The 17,966-nt window shown below is 43.1% G+C and overlaps 1 protein-coding gene across 1 annotated transcript in view; it reads right to left on the bottom strand.

Annotated features, from left to right (window-relative positions):
* Positions 1–17,966, bottom strand: part of LOC137647047 (oxysterol-binding protein-related protein 1-like) — a 578,280-nt gene that overhangs the window by 476,376 nt on the left and 83,938 nt on the right. Inside the window, 3 exon segments of the mRNA XM_068380189.1 lie at positions 2,551–2,676; positions 3,279–3,410; positions 3,638–3,853. Coding sequence (XP_068236290.1) covers positions 2,551–2,676; positions 3,279–3,410; positions 3,638–3,853 — 474 coding nt within the window.

The following is a 17,966-nucleotide window of genomic DNA, read 5'->3' as shown; positions in this document are numbered from 1 at the left end:
ATTTCTCAACCTTCTCACCTCCTGGTCAGGGAGTTTCCTCACCAATTTGCTGAGGATTGTATCTCTTTCCTCAGGACCCAATTGGTAGCCTGGGAGAGAGATTGGTATGATAAAAACTTTAGGGCTTTGCCCCCTGAGCTAATCAACTCTTTCAATAAGGCTTGGTTCTCTGGTAGGGACATCATGAGAAGACTGAAAGCCTACCAACGTGCAGGCCCACCAGTCTAACCAGGAGGACACGTAAACCAAGTCCTGGGCCATGTCCTCCATCATGAAGGTCTCTGAAGGGGAAAAACACACCGGGGCTGTGGATGCTCTGTCTTCAGCGGCACCCTGGTTCAACATGGTAATGGCTGTCTCCACTGCGCGGGGTCCTCCCCAACGACCTTCAGGCACGTAGAATCTCTTCTGCGTACTTAGCCCCGGGAGCAGCTTCGAGGAACTTTGACTCCTAGGGGCGTCTGCCAGGCCGTCCAAGAATTTGTCTATATGCTCCATACCCGGCTTGACGTCAGGAGCTAAGGGTAGAGCTAAGGAGGGCTTCTGTTGTATTGGATTCTCCACCAGCCTGCTGAGTCCAGAAAGCCAGGTCTGTTCCGTGGTGGGCTTGGGTTCATCCAGCCGATGGTGCCGCCTTATGAGGGCCAACACCTTTCGATAGGAGGAGATGTCATCCGAAGAGCACTCTCCTCCCTCTACCAAGGCCTCCGTCACCAGTCCCTCCGCATGAGTATCATTGGTGACGGTGGGGGGGGGTAACGTTGGACGGGCCTGCCCGTGTCACGGGCGGACCCGCAGAGGCGAAGGTATCCTTCATGGGATTACCTTGCCCTGCGGGGTTTCTCGCATCTGTGGGGTTATCCCTGGCCGAAGGGCGCCCTTGGAGCTCAATGAAGTCAGCCAAAGAGCCCGCGGCTGGCGCCACGCCTTCCACCTGATGGAGCGCCTCCCTCCGCAGAGTAGATGTAGTGGAGGCCTTCGTAGACTTAAGCGCCTAACGGGGGACTTGAAAAGACCTCCCTTGGTGGGGTTCTGGTCCGTAGGAGGAGAAGGCGGGGCGAGACGGTGAAGATGAGGCTCTAGAAAGCCACCCGGAAGCGGCCGCGGCTGCGGTGACCTTAAACAGCTCGCTCCGGGGCACCGTGATGTTCACCCAATCTTTCGACTTACTCCTTTTAGCCTTCTTCTTAGATGGTCTGGACTCCTCCTTATTCTGTCTTGAACGAGAGCGGGACTTCTTCTTTTTCCAGGACCTCTCACGCTTCCTCCTTGAGGACTTGGTTTCGTCCTCCGATGACGATGAATCCGAGGACGAGGATGACAAGGAGGAGGAGAGGGAATCAGCCGAACCACCTGAGACGTCCAATTCAGCGTGACGAATTTCTGGTGCCGCGGGCTACAGGAAGACGGGCGGGAGCATCGAAGAGGGGGCCGAGGGGACCGAGGTACGTTCTTCTGGGCGAACCAATGGTCAAACTCCTCCTCTAGCCTGAAGGGTGACCTGCAGGGTGTTCTAGGGGGATCCCAAACGGCGGGGTCCGAATTAGACGAATTACCTTTCTCGGCGTCCCCCCCGGCGGCCGAAGTACCTGAAACACATACCCAAGATGCTGGGGAAGAGGTAGTACCCGACTTCTCCCACATAGGGTCTTCAGTAGAGACGGGCCCTGCGGGCACCAGGACCTTCTCTCCCCCACACACTCCTGCACCTCCCTCAGGTCCCTCACATGCCTGTATCACACCAGAAACTTCCCCCACAGATAATTCAGACTCCTGGGGAAGGACAACGGGCCGCTTCCCCGCAACGGACTTACCTCGTCCCCTACTCTGGGTAGGGGAAGATGGAAGGGAGCCACATTCCGACGAGGCAGCTGGAATCACCAAAGAAGAAGACGCGTTAGCTTTCTTGGGCGATTTCTTAGCCGACTTCTTCTTCTTTGTTCCATAAAGGACCCACTGGATCTCGCTCCAGGACTCGCACTCCGAACACGTGGTGGTAGGGGAGCATACCTTGCTCCTACATGACGAACACAGCGAGTGGGGGTCAACCTCGGGCTTCAAAAGGAAAGCCCCACAAGACTTACCGGCCACAGGCCCAGGGCAACGGCGGGGATGCTCCATAAAGAAACACTAACACACCAAGAGATACAGGGACAAAGAGGAAAGGGTAAAGATAAGGACACGGGGACCACGTGGTGGACACAAAGGGTCGGGGACACAAAGGGTCGCACTGGGTAAGAGAGCACGCGGCGAGATGTGAATCACGTCGCGACCAGAAACTTACTGGGGAACACGACCTGAGCTAGCACGCTCTCCGACCCCGGGTCGCCTCAGGGCGCGTATCACTCCGCCTGAGGTCACCAATAGAAAATGGGAATAGGGTAAACTACACAAAATTCTGGTCGGTTGGGAAAGAGTTACCAGTAACTCCTAAGAATGTAGTTCTAGGTAAGTACTCTGTGTTGGAACAAAAATACATTGCTTATTAGTAGTATACAGTTAGCTTACTTTAAATAATTAAAAAACTAATGAAATTAATAAGAAACTAACCTTGATAACACTGTGAACACCTTGATGCTGAGAGTGATCCAAGTCTAATGATGCCAAAGTGGCCATAACTTCCTCAACCTGCTGCTCCATCAACTGCTGATGTGCAGTGGCTGTCTCCACTGCATCCTAGAATAAAATAACAACCATGAGACTACACGCTCTAACTTCGAACTAGTCTAATCTCAAAACCTTACGTACAGTGAGAACTATATCTAAGCATATATTGATAGCCTCAAACTACTAATCAATATCATGACAATTCAAATTAATCTTCTCTGAACAATTACTGTACACAGACTGGAAGGTATAATTGAAAGAGATATCAACCTGTACTGTAAAACTTAAGTGATTAAAATGAACCAGATTAAGTTATGGTTCATATTACTAAAGATTCACTAACTAAGTACAAGATGTGAGATTTACAAAACTGAGAATTTAAAGAAAGGAAATTAGAGGAGGAATAACAAAAATGGCATAATGATTGACTACAGTACTTTTAAATCATTGAATCCCACACCACATTATCATTACAAGTATAGTACTGCAATGAGTTTATAATAAGCAAAAGCCAACATGAAAATCAACTTAAAAAAGCGCAACTTTTTCTACTTAAGGGGTCCTCAATGAATGATTATGAAAATTATCATTACACTACAATGCCTACATTCTTTTAACTAACAAGACACCTTTAAATACTGTACGCTATTGTAATGTTGAAAGGTACATACATTCATACATCCAAGAGGTTTGATAGTTCTGTCTACTGGTCCATCCTCATCATCATCATAATCCACCGAGAGCCCATGTTGGACATAATGGGTAGAAAACCTTATGTGATTAGCTAAGGCAGCAACCCATTTCTGAAGTGGTATAAAAATTTTACAATAAAAATCAGTTTTGAAAAAAAAGATTGATTTGAAATACAGTACTGTACTCACTAATATCCAGAGTATCATATAATAAGTTGTCTTCTCTATGTTTATCTCTTCACAGTGCCAAATCAAGTACAAAATAAAATTAACAATTTTTATGTATTCAATACTGTAAACTTAGGGGTGAAAACATAATTAAAAGTAAAATTACATACTTGTCTGTTAACAGCAGCAGAATGTAATGGATCAGCTGTGGCTGCCAATCTGTGACAAGTCCCATCATTGTACTGTATTCCAAATATAGCGCCATCGCCTCCAATTGTTGTCAAAACCTTACTGTTATCTAAATACTTGTATTCTCGCCGGCGTACACCCGAGCTTGCATCAGCACGGCTATTGAAGAAGGTTAAAACTCCCCTTTCTAGAACACCCTGTAAATTATCAATATTAGACAATACCTTCACCTCTACCAGTATCAGATATAAGGAATACCATATGGGGAATACTGAATTAATTTAATTACATTTAGTTATCACATATGTTAAGCTTTGTGCGTATAAAGTGCCAAGATTTAAATTTTCATGAACTTCAACATTAGTTTATGGATGACATTAACATAACAAAGTTGGAGATAATCTGTATTTTATAGGGGTATTACTTTCCGCGAAGCTGAAAGACTAGCCGAGACAATTTTAGTCAGGGATAACTACTCCCATCCACTAGTTAGCAGGTGGGGGTGGGGTAGACCAGCTACCCCGCTCACTCACACCAGTCGGCTAAGTAACCACTTTTGCTTTCTGGCAGGACTTCTTGGGGGACAGGGTGGCAGGCCAATTTATATAAATAGCTCCAGGTTTGTATACTAGGAAAAATACAAATTATCTCCAAATTTGTTATTTGTTCCGGCGCAAATACAAACAATTCGCTATTTATAAGGGCAACTTACTCTTAGGAGGGAGGAAGTCCTTCCAGCTGGCCTTGGCTATGACCTGGGGTTCTCTCTATTTCGATCTGAGATCATAGTAGTAGGAACCCTACCCTCGCTAAAACCCAGTGCCGATACAGGGTAATGCACTGATAGCAGCCTGCAGAGGCTTGTGTGTGAGAGAGACTAGTCACTTTTCTTTACGAAGGAACTTAAGTACAAGCCTAGAGTTCTAAATCTTACCCAATACCCTCCCTCAAGATGTATTGGGGACGTAACAAAGTATTATATAAAAATACTCAGGATGCGCAAGGGAAATGAGTCTTACCTGCAGAGGTAAGGTTGGCTGTACTGTTTTCCCCAGGGTGGGAGCAGGTAAAAGGAAGAAAGGAGCCAGTCATTCTTTCTCATTCACCCCAGACTAACCTGGGTAATCTCAGCCCTCAACCCTCTGCTACTTGTCCATCAAGGAGCTTGAGGCATTAGACCACTTGGTGTACGGCCACCACTGGACCAATGAAAAAGGTCTCCATGTTCCTGTGGGTTAAGTCTTGCAGGAAGAAGGCGGTGAAGGTCGTTTGATACTTCCACACGCCTGCTCGCAGTACCTGGACCACAGAGAAGTTTTTCTTGAACCCCAGGGATGTAGCAATGCCCCTGACATCATGAGCTCTGGGTTGTTTGGATGGAGGAGGGTTTGGATTGAGAGTGCTCTCAATCACTTTCTTGATCCAAGAGGAAATAGTATTCCTAATGACCCTCCTCTTGACCTTCCCCGTGCTAACGAAAAGCGCTTGCACACAGGGCCGAGCTGCTGCTGTTCTTTTTAAATAACACCTCAGACCCCTTACTGGACAAAATAACAGTTGGTCTGGATCTTCGGTTACAGAACGAAGACACTCGGTCCGGAATGGGCCGTACCTGGAGTTCAGCACATCCAGATTTTGAGTCTTAGCAACGAACTCAGGGATGTAGCTGAGGATTACTTCTCCCCATCTCCTGGAGCGGAAGACGTCAGCAGATAGACCATGCAGTTCACCGACTCTTCAGGCCGAGGCCAAAGCGAGCAGGAACAGTCTTCTACGTGAGGTGGCGATCGGAGGCCTGGCGTAAAGGTCCGTATGGGGGACCCTTCAGAGACCGAAAGACCCGAACCATGTTCCAAGGAGGAGGTCTAAGCTTTGACTAGGGATAAGTAAGCTCTTAACTACGTATGAGCAAAGTAAGTTCCAACGAGGAGGAAATATCTACTCCTTTCAGTCTAAAGGCGAGACTCAAGGCTGAGCGGTAGGCTTTGACTGTCGAAACCGAGAGAAGCTTATCTTCCCGAAGGTATACAAGAAACTTCACTAAAGATGGAACAGTGGCATCGAGGGGATGGATACTCCTTCCAGGCAACAACCACAGAAAACTGACCACTTTGCCTAGCAGATTGCCTCTGTGGATTGCCTGAGGTGTCCAGCCATTCTTTTTGCAACTTGTTGCGAAAACCCTCTCTGTGTGAGGAGGTGCTGGACAGTCTGCAGGTGTGAAGCCGAAGCGAAGCTACGGTTCTGTGGTAGATGTTGGCATGTGGTTGCTTGAGCAAGTTGTGCCGCGGAGTGAGTTCCTTCGGAATCTCCGTAAGGAGTTGCAGAAGGTTCGGGAACCACTCTGCATGATGCCATAGGGTAGCTATTATAGTCAATCACAAGCTGCTGCTTGCTCGTACCTGGTTGAGGACTTTTCTCATCAGACAGAACGGGGGATACATGTAAGCTTCCAGGGTTATCCACCGTTGTTGGAAAGCACCTTGCCAAAGAGCTTTGGGATCCGGGACTGGGAAGCAGTATAACGGGAGCCTGAAGTTCAGGGTCATTGTTCAGAGATGTTGCAAACAGGTCTACAGTCGGGGAACCCCACAAAGTCAGGGCTTTGTTGGTTACTAGAGGATCCAAAGACCACTTAGTGCCCACTATACGAGTTGCTCTGCTCAGCTTGTCTGCCAGCACATTCTGCTTGCCTGGAATGAAGCGAGCCGATAGGGTCACCGAGTTGTTTTCTGTCCATCAGTATCTCTACTGCAAGATGGCACAGCTGCTGCAAAAAGGTACCACATTGTTTGTTCAGATAAGCTACTACCGTGGTATTGTCACTAATCAATACCATGGAGTGCCTCGCCAGGACCTGGTGGAACTGCATGAGGGCCAGAAAGGCTGCCCTCATCTCGAAGAGATTTATGTGCTGGTACCTTTCTGATTCGGATCATAGGCCGGAGATGTAGTGGTACAGTACGTGGTCCCTCACCCTTCTTTTGATGCATCTGAAAACAGTATCAACTCCGCGGGAGGAACGGGAAGATCGACCCCTTTGCAGAGATTCGGATCTGCCAGCCACCATCTGAGATCCAACTGTTCCTCTAGTCCTACGTGGACTAGGTCGGACTAGGTGATCCCTGGAATCGCTAGACTGATTCCCTTGGGATTTTAGATGCCATTGGAAAGATCTCGTCCTGAGGCGACTGTTGGGAACCAGTCTGGTCAGAGAAGACAGGTGACCGAAAAGGCAAAGCTAACTCTGCACTGAGAGCTCTTGCGCCTGAGGAAGGGCTATGCTATCTTCCTAAGCTTCTGAATTCTTTTGTCTGATGGGAAAGCTTTGTGCCTTAGGGTGTCTATACACATGCCCAGGTATACTAGTTCTTGAGAGAGAAGCAGATGAGACTTCTCGAGGTATACCACGATCTCAAGATCCTGGAAAAAACCTTACAAGCTCATCTCGGTGGCGGAAAAGAACCGCCTCCGAGTCATCTAGAATCAGTCAGTCGTCCAAGTATTTTAGGAGACGCATGATGACTATGCGAGCCCAAGATGACACTAGGGCGAACACTCTCATGAAGACCTGGGGTGCTGTGGAAAGACCAAAACAGCACCCTGGATTGGTAATGCCTCTGGTTTAGCATATATCTTAGATACTTCCTGGAAAACAGATGGATTGGAATTTGGAAGTATGCGTCCTTAAGATCTAGAGTGCATATGAAGTCCTGCGTCCGATTGTTTGTTTGACTGTGTCGGCTGGCTCCATTCTGAATGGGGTCTGTTCGACAAAACCTATTCAGAGCTGAGAGGTCGATGACTAGTCTCCAGCCCCAAGACGCCTTTTTCACAAGAAAGAGTCGACTGTAGAAGCCTGGATGCTTGTCAAGGACCTCTTGGAGAGCGCCCTTCTCCAATATGGCCTGGACTCCCTGAGGGCACACTCCTCTGCAGATCTCTTTGCATAGGAGTTTGAAGGAAGCAGTATTCGAGTCAGTGGAGGGAGAGAGAGAATGCATGGGACGCGATACCCTAAATGAATCACCTCGATTATCCAGGGCTCTGCTCAGTGATGAAGCCACCTCTGCCGGCGGCTTTGCAGGCATCCCCCCTCAAGTGGACAAATGGGAGGACTGCCTGTCCTAGTGGTATTGGCCTTGGCCAAATAACTCCTTTCCCTTTCCTCAGCGAAAGGACTTCTTTCAACGAAAGACATGTTTAGACCCCTTTTGACCCTGTTGTTTAGGTTCTCTAAGCCCTTTTTGCCTGCAGTTTTGGAGCTGGTTTCCACTGTGGCTGAGAAGTGTAAGGCCCGGCTGTTAAGACCTTTTGGATGAGGGAGTCCTGACTGAACTGCCTCCACCTCTCTGCTACCCACTCGACACCCTCAGGGTTGAGAGGAAATTACCTTCAAAAGGTGCAATCCTAAGATTGCCTGTCCTAGTGGTATTGGCCTCAGCCGAATCCCTCCTTTCCCTTCCTCAGCGAAAGGACTTCTTTCAACAACAGACATGTTTAGACCCCTTTTGATCCTGTTATTTAGGGTCTCTAGCCCTTTTTGCCTGCGGTTTTGGAGCTGGTTTCCACTGTGGCTGAGAAGTGTAAGGCCCAACTGTTAAGACCTTTTGGATGAGGGAGTCCTGACTGAACTGCCTCCACCTCTCTGCCACCCTCAGGGTTGAAAGGAAATTACCTTCAAAAGGTGCAATCCTAAGTCTCGCTACCTCGGCCTGAGGGGATTGCCTATGGAATCTTCCTATGATGGCTTTCCTCCTCTTCAGGATAGTGTTGGCTCAAAGGTTCACCACCTGATAGGAGAGAAACTCGATGGCTCGAGTACCAGACAATAGGAAAGTCTCCATACACTTCCTGGAGGATTCCCGAGAATGATCCTTAGATCGAATCAGTTCTCCTAAAGACCCCAACCAGAAGTTGAACCAAGAAGTCGCCTGCATAGCGTACTTAGCGACCTTCTCCTGGTTGAGGATCTTGGAGGCCGAGAATGAGACTGGAAGTCCCGTGAACTTCTCAAAGGGTGTATCCCTCGAGAGTGCAGTATGGAATGGTCGAGAGGCAAGGTAGGAAGAGAGACTTCGAGGATTTCATAATACCTCCTCTGAAACACATACAGAGGAGGGAGGAGCTTAGAGGATGAATTGGAACGGAGAGAGGAGGTGGACTTAGTTGCTTGGGACACTGCCTTTTGCTTGGCACTCCTCAACCCCTTTGACCAGGGCAGAGCTGCACTGTCTTCCTTAGGAGGAGAAGGACAGATCCTTTTCCTGTTCTCCTTAGGTCCTTTTCCTCTTCTCCTTAGGTCTGGCCTGTGGGACCTTAAATTGCAAGGGTCTACCATGTAGTTCTTCTACGCTCTCTTCCCGAGGTCTCTTGCGAGGGGAGAAGGGTTTCTCCTAAATAGGGAGAACGCCGGAATGGAAACCTCCAAACTCCTCCTAGGATTGGCAGGAGGAAAGGCTCCATACACTTCCTGGAGGATTCCCGAGAATGATCCTTAGATCGAATCAGTTCTCCTAAAGACCCCAACCAGAAGTTGAACCAAGAAGTCGCCTGCATAGCGTACTTAGCGACCTTCTCCTGGTTGAGGATCTTGGAGGCCGAGAATGAGACTGGAAGTCCCGTGAACTTCTCAAAGGGTGTATCCCTCGAGAGTGCAGTATGGAATGGTCGAGAGGCAAGGTAGGAAGAGACTCTTCGAGGATTTCATAATACCTCCTCTGAAACACATACGGAGGAGGGAGGAGCTTAGAGGATGAATTGGAACGGAGAGAGGAGGTGGACTTAGTTGCTTGGGACACTGCCTTTTGCTTGGCACTCCTCAACCCCTTTGACCAGGGCAGAGCTGCACTGTCTTCCTTAGGAGGAGAAGGACGGATCCTTTTCCTGTTCTCCTTAGGTCTGGCCTGTGGGACCTTAAATTGCAAGGGGCTACCATGTAGTTCTTCCACGCTCTCTTCCCGAGGTCTCTTGCGAGGGGAGAAGGGTTTCTCCTAAATAGGGAGAACGCCAGAATGGAAACCTCCAAACTCCTCCTACGATTGGCAGGAGGAAAGGCTCCGGGAACAAGACGAGGCAACAGGGGAATCTTAGGAGTGCCTCCTAAGAACTGGGAACGGGGAGTGACCCCATCACGGCTTGCCGCATTATGTAGAATAATGCTCACAGCCATAGGGGGAGTGTTGCAGGCTCCCGATGAGCTGGGAGGGAGGTCCTTAGGAAGACACTGATCCCTGGGCTTTAAGAACCTTGGAAAGTTTCTTAGCCCTCTTGCCTGTAGGAGGATTCCCAGCAGGCAAAATCGGCACAAGCCTACCCTTAGGGATAGGGTCTGGACGATGTCGTGAGGGCGATGGAAGCCCCTGAGACCGGAGAGATTGATGGACATCTCTCCTAATGGAAGGTTTACCCGGGAAGGGTGACCTTCCGGAGCCAGAAACGGAGATGGAATTTCATCTGAGGATGAAGCAACCACCGGGGCAAAGTGAGATGGGTTCCGAAAGCAAGGATAATCACAAGAACCCTCTCTAGCGCGAGGCGCTGGAATGTCATGCGCTAACGCCAAACACACCGCGCGACGCTGGTCCGTCATACGGCGCACCACGAGACTGAGCTGGAGTAAGAGGAAAACCAGGAGGCGCAATCATGGAGCATTACTCCAGGTCGCACAACCCGTACGAATCCACGACTAATTCCTGTAGGAGGATGGACACCAACAGGACGAGGGCTGCGAGAACCCAAAGGTTCAGCGTAACGCCAATCGCGTGAGCCCGAAGGCTCCATGCAACGAGAATCTGAAGACTCTCTGTCACGAGAGTAAAACTCAACATGACGAGGGTCACAAGAGTAAAACTCAACATGACGAGGGTCACGAGACTCAACAGGTTCAGCGCAACAGTGATGGGGTTTGCGCGATGAGGAGAGGACTCCCAGTTCCGGGAACCAGAAGGTTCAAAGTAGCGTCTGGCACGAGAGCCCAAAGGCTCACCGTAACCGATGTTATGAGACCCAGAAGAGTCAGCAATGAAAAACTGAAGTTTCCCTGCCACGAGAGTTCAAAGGCTCAGAGTGAGGGAAACGCACGAGAGCCCGAGGGCTCAGCGTAACCAGGGTTGCAAGACCTCAGAGTCAACACAACAGGAAACCAAAGTTTCCCTGCCAAAAAACCCAGAAGGGTCAACTTGACGGGGGGCATGAGAGCCCGTTGGCTCAACGTAACCAGGGTTATGAGACCCCAAAGGGTCAGTGTAACCGAGACCGGGACCTCACTGCCATGAGAACCTGAAGTTCCAGTGTGACTATGGCACGAGAGTCCAAAGGCTCAACGTATCCATCATTACGAGAGCCCAAAGGCTCAGCGTAACTGGAACCAGGAAGTTCCAAGTCGCAAGAACCCGAAAGTTCAACATAGAGGGTTGAAGGACTCCTGGAGTCATAAGAACCAGCAGGATCAACATGACGAGAGCTTAAAGGCTCACGATCATGCCAGTCCAAAGGGCGATCGTCAAGAGACCCCGAAGAGTCTTCGTGAGGAGAACTAGCAGTTTCAAAGAGACATCTCTTTACAGCCCGAGGAGGAGAACGTCCAGGATGGAGAGGGGTCACAAACCCTTCCACCCTACGAACCTCCAGAGAGAAACGTAGAGCTGATCCTGCCCGAAGGGGAGACTGTTGCAGCTCGAAAGCTACCTCCCACAAAGGGAAGGTTTGTTCCTCCAAATGAGAAAATCACTTAAGACAAGGCTCTCCCTCTACCACTGGAGGAGAACCGTAAGCGTATGGGGACCACCGATGCCCAACGGCGGTCTTCTCTCGGGAATGACAGACTTGTTCCCCGAAGGGGAAATATGCCTCGGAGAATGCTCTGCCACCGCCCCTGGTAGGTCAGCCAAAACCTTGGCGTCGGAAAAAGACTCAGAGCCTAACCGACAGGCTGCAGCGCCTGCGCCCACTAAAGGAGGTTCAACCTCCGAGGAGGAAGGAGATGACCGCCTCCTCTCCACTCCCAACTGAAGGAGTTCGAACAGAACTTCTTTCGAAAGGGGACCATTGACACCCTACAATGGCCAAAAGGATGCAATATCCAAGAAAGAGAAGGCGCTCCCTGGGGGAAAGGAAGGACCCGACTCGCTAGGGGAGTCAGCGCCTTCAATTATTCCACAGGGTTGATCTGCAGTCACAAGCCCTACTATGCTACTATGCTGTATCCCGGACGGATCCGACAGAGCAGCAGCTTCCGAAAAAGATTCGGGGTAGAAAAAGAAGCTAGTGATTTCCTCAACTTCAAGGAAGACCTTGAACGTAAAGAATCGTGCTTAGACTTCTTCTTCTTCCTATGCCTGAACTTTTCCTGATGGGAGGCAGACCATTCCCGACACCGATCACGTTTCGTCCCATGAACACCGATGGCTCCGGCAAGCCACGCACAGGAGGTGAGGGTCCGTCCCAACGGACGACATGAAGGTACTGCATGTGCGGTCCTCGGGACCAGGACATGTCTACATACCAGGTCAGCAGTTACACACAAGCCTGCAACAGGAAAAAATAAATACAAGTAATAGTCCAGGCATGTCCAAAATATGGGAGAGAGCAACGGTACGTCTGCACTCTACCGAGCCCAGACCAAAAGTGGTTACTCAGCCGGCTAGTGTGAATGAAAGGGGTAGCCGGACTACCCCACTGCTAACTAGTGGATGGGGGTATTTATCCCTCATTAAAATTGCCTTAGCTAGTCTTTCAGCTTTGCCGAAAATAATACCCCAATAAATAACGAAGGGTTTGTATTTGTGCTGGAACAATTCATTCTCATAAGTGGCTAGACCTTTCTATATATATATATATATATATATATATATATATATATATATATGTATATATACTTATATATACATATATACATATATACATATATATATATATATATATATATATATATATATATATATATATATATATATATATATATATATATATGTATTTATATATATATGTGTATGTATGTATATATATATATATATATATATATATATATACATATATTTATATGCTTATATATATATATATATATATATATATATATATATATAAATTATATATATACAGTAGGGTCCCGAATTATGCGAGAATTTGGTCGATTAATGACCTCGTGGAAATGGAAAATCGCGAATTTCGAAACACACAACTAACAGAAATAATTCCATTGCGGCCATGGCAACCAGCAATTTGCCTATTCAAATGTGTTTACTACCCATTTCCAATACTTTCTTTGTAGTATACTGTATTTCTTTACAATATCAAATTGTTCTTGTAAATAAATAAAACACTTAATATACTTTAAAGTTCTAATAACTTGAAAAATGGTTAAAATTACAACCAGGATAGGTGTAAACACCATATATTTCCCGTTATAACACAACCCAAAATACAGACAAATTTTAATGTTTGTCATATCTATTGTATAATACAACTGGTGAATAGCAAAACCATCACTCTATAGACTAGCTTGTTGTATGATTGAAAATCCAGAATTATCAAAATAAAGGCGATTTTATATCATGCGTTTCCTAAACACGCTAAAAAGCACAATAGAAAACGACAACCAATGTTTTGTTTACGTTTATCTCTGATCACAACGAAGAAACAGACGCATTTATACATCTGTGTTTTTTGAATTGACAGCAATTTTACCAAGTATAGATTATATGTTGAATTTGTTATTACCAATGTTCTAATTATTTTTTATTAGAACTTTCAAATAAATGAAATGAATGCCATTTATGAAATGTTTTTCTTTATGATGCCGCCTGAAACGGAAACCTTCCATTTGTTTACGCTCCATCATCGATCATAATAAACAAACGAATGCATTAAACACACATGATCTAAGTCATAACTAATGATATTACAAACATTTAGTAAACATTATGTTATTACAAATATTTTACTTACCGTATCCATATAAATTCCTAAATTCGTAGCAAAGCTGGAAATTTTTTTTTCCTTATGCGTTTAATCCACAATAGCAAACTGCCGCTGATGACAGAGTGATAACTTACGATAATTCTAAACTGTTACGAAAGATAATTGTCCTTTCCATATCCAAAATACTTTTCCTAACTTCAGTTATAAGTCAACTTGTACCCACCTCAATTATGGATCCATATGCAAAAAAGGTAAAAGAAGAAAGTACTAGGCCTATTTTTAAAGCCACCGAACAATTAGGTTACCGCTATAACGTTCGATGAGAGAGAGAGAGAGAGAGAGAGAGAGAGAGAGAGAGAGAGAGAGAGAGAGATGGTTTTAAAGTACTAAACAATAAATATGATAGGTTATAACACATTGGTGTTTATGTAATATTAACTGTATAGATGGTTTGAATAAGTTAAGAAATGGTGTAAACAATTCTTTGTTATTGTATTCGCGTGGAAGCTAGACATCAGCTGATGTGATCACAGCCAAAAGTAAAACAAAAATAAGTTAGCAATACTCGATTTTTAAAACACACCCGAAATTTAACAACATAAGTACATGTTTTATTATAGCGCAATTGACATTTAGAGTAAAAATTTTCTGGAATAGAATGGTGTTTCCTAAAAAATAGTGGTTTGCGGACAAAATCGGTTACCGTATTTTAAGCTATGATTGAAATGGATGTATACACGGTATAATTTTTTCGTTTTGTAATTAATTGACACTTCAAGAAAACCGATTTTGGTTTCTTCATCTATTTGTACGTATTGTATAACGAGAGAGAGAGAGAGAGAGAGAGAGAGAGAGAGAGAGAGAGAGAGAGAGAGATTATGACGCAGAAGGTTACAGACCTAGAACAGGGGAGGATGAAGGGGGGGGGGGGAGTGATGAGATAGGCTGGGTGGACTCACAGGGGAGACGGTAGGAGACGGGGGAAGGGGGGATTTGGTTGCCAGTGGCTAAAAATAGATTCTGAAAGACGGTAAAGGGAAAAACGAATCCCATCGAATAAACAGAATAAGGAAAGGGAATAAGATCCAGAGGAATAATAGATATAATGGAATGAAAATGACTAGATGGTGTTAGTTGTGATAAGAATAATTTAGATATTTGAAATAAGAGTGTCTGAGGAGGTATAGAAGGAATTCGTGATAAATATAGAGGAATATCAAAGGATACAGTTAGTTTGCATTAAAGGGTTTGTTATCGTTTATCGGCAGTGAATAGCCTAAACTTCGGTAACGAGTCGTCAATATTTTGTCATATTTTAAACAGTATACATTTGATTAATGTTTGCAAATCAAATGTATACTGTTTAAAATATGACAAAATATTGACGACTCGTTACCGAAGTTTAGGCTATTCACTGCCGATAAACGAACCCAGTCTACTCGTGAAAACCTTGAACGCCCAGAGGGAAAAATAAGGCTTTTAAATATACTGTACTAAACAAAAATAATGCTTTAATATACCATCATTAACACTACCATTACAATTATCGTAAGGTTGGAGAAAGATAAAGATTGCCGAGAACGTAACCACATTTCTGTTTACATTTTGTCAGCTGGACTCGCACAGTTAACAGTTGATTTCATTGTTGATGTGGAATTTTATCCTTAAATAGGCTATTCATTATGAAATTATGTTAATGAAATGTAATGTTGATATTGTTTTGTAACATTTATTATAAATCACCGTATTTAGGGCTACCAATATACTTAAAAAGACAATAGATTTGATACATTTTGTAGTGCTTGACTCGCGAACTTTGAACAGCCTCGTAGATACAAGAAATTTAATTTTTTAAAACTATCGATCGCGTAATTGAGGAATCGCGTAATTAGAACACGTGTAATTCGGGACCCTACTGTACACACATATATATATATATATATATATATGTATTTTTATATATATATACATATATATATATATAAATATATATACATATATATAAATATATATACATTATATACTGTGTATATATATATATATATATATATATATATATATATACATATGTATGTATATATATATATATATATATATATATATATATATATATATATATGTATGTATATATATATATATATATATATATATATATATATATATAAATATAATATATATACATCTATATTTATATATATACACATATATGTATTTGTATATATAGTTTATATATATATATATATATATATATATATATATATATATATATATATATATATAGATGTATATATATATATATATATATATATAGATATATAGATATATATAATATAAATATATGTTGAAAAAAGTGAAACTTTTTTCACTTTGTTCTTTTTAACTTTTGAGTGTAGTGTCCACCCTTTATGGTCCTTGATTTTCTACTTTGCTTGTTTCAAAATTCTAAGTTTCTTTTTTGTTTTTGGGAAAAGTTTAAATTGTTTATAATGGTTAGTTTGTGTTCTTGCTTTGGAGACTCGTTCAGTTTCAGTATGTTATATTTTAAGTTTGTGAAAGCATCAATAGTTTGCAACCATAAAATTCCTCCTTTAAAGTGATAATTTAATACTAGAGTTTTGAGACTGAACGAAAACCTTTACTTCACCTCAAAAGTTTACTTCTAGTCCCAGCGTTTGAAGACTGCAGTGCATTTTCACTCAGCAGCTGAGAAGGGCGTGTCAACTCTTCACTAATATTTTTCACCAATCCAGCGTAAATTTTAATATGGAGCATTAAGTGACTAGTGTGACCGATGGTCGAGGATGATCCTGCTTGGAAGTGCGAGCACTTGAATTACTTCTTTTTGAGGCTACTATACCATGGAGTTACACAGACTTGTGAATTAACGACGACAGCTGCAATTGACCTAGAGAGGCTTGCTTAGAGTGGAGGTAAGTTGCAAACCACATTGATGCTTGTGCCTTGTAAATTTCACTCGAGTTACTCATTCACTTTGAATGAATTGTCTCCTTAACCTGAACCATAAAATATCATCCAAAGGACCAACCACATTGTTTTCATTTAAAATTTAGAATTTATTGCCGGTTTAACTACTTATATTTGTGAAGTGTCTTGTTTTATTCTGCTCATTCGAGTTCATATTTGCTTCATGCATTTATTATATTAACTGGCAGTTAAATAGTTTTGTTGATATATCTTCGTATATTTGCTCTCTATTAATAGAGCGTATTTATGACATATTTATAGATCCTGAGGACTTTCCTGGTATTGGGGGTTGTTAGTGAGGTCGCATCATCGGTCTTCATAAGGACGGATACCTCGCTTAAATACCAAGAAGCAATAAGACCATCTACGATCCTGAGCCATTTTCTTTAATACATATTTCATTGATAGTTCTGTTTATGTAAAATAAATATTTGAATTCGCTCTTGATTATAATTTATTGCCATTGATATTTTTTTAAACCTCCAGTATTTTGAAAAATATATATATATATATATATATATATATATATATATATATATATGTATATATATATAATATATATAGATAGATTTATATATCTATATATATATATCTATATATATATCTATATATATATATATATATATATATATATATATATATATATATATATATATATATACAGTATCTATATATATCTATATATATCTATATATATCTATATCTACATATATATATATATATATATATATATATATATATATATATATATATGTTTTATATATATATATATATATATATATATATATATATATATATATATATATATATATATATATATATATATATATAAAACATATATATATATATACTGTATATATATATATAATATATATATGGATTATGTGTTGGTAACTAAAAGAATGTTTGGAAGATTGAAAGACGTGCACGTGTTTAGGGGTATGGCTAACGGTATGTCTGATCATTTTTTGGTGGAAGGAAAATTAGTTGTAGCAAAAGAGTGGGGGAATAGAGTAGGTGGATGTAAAAGGGAGGTAGTGAGGATTGAAGAGCTAATAAAACCGGGGGTAAAAAGTAAATATCAGGAAAGGTTGAAAATGGCATATGATGAGGTGAGAGTAAGAGAAACTGGTAATTTAGAGGAGGAATGGAAGTTAGTAAAAGAAAATTTTGTTGGGATTGCAAGTGATGTATGTGGCAAGAAGGTTGTTGGAGGCAGCATGAGGAAGGGCAGTGAATGGTGGAATGAAGGAGTGAAGGTGAAAGTGGAAGAGAAAAAGAGGGCTTTTGAAGAATGGCTGCAGAGTAATAGTATAGAGAAGTATGAAAAATATAGAGAGAAAAAGGTGGAAGTAAAGCGCAAGGTACGTGAGGCAAAGAGGGCAGCTGACCTGAGGTGGGGTC

The sequence above is a fragment of the Palaemon carinicauda genome, chromosome 9 (assembly GCF_036898095.1).
Source record: "Palaemon carinicauda isolate YSFRI2023 chromosome 9, ASM3689809v2, whole genome shotgun sequence".
In the NCBI taxonomy this organism is placed as follows: domain Eukaryota; kingdom Metazoa; phylum Arthropoda; class Malacostraca; order Decapoda; family Palaemonidae; genus Palaemon; species Palaemon carinicauda.
The sequence above is the reverse complement of the archived record's forward strand: the minus strand, read 5'-3'. Positions and strand labels throughout refer to the sequence as shown.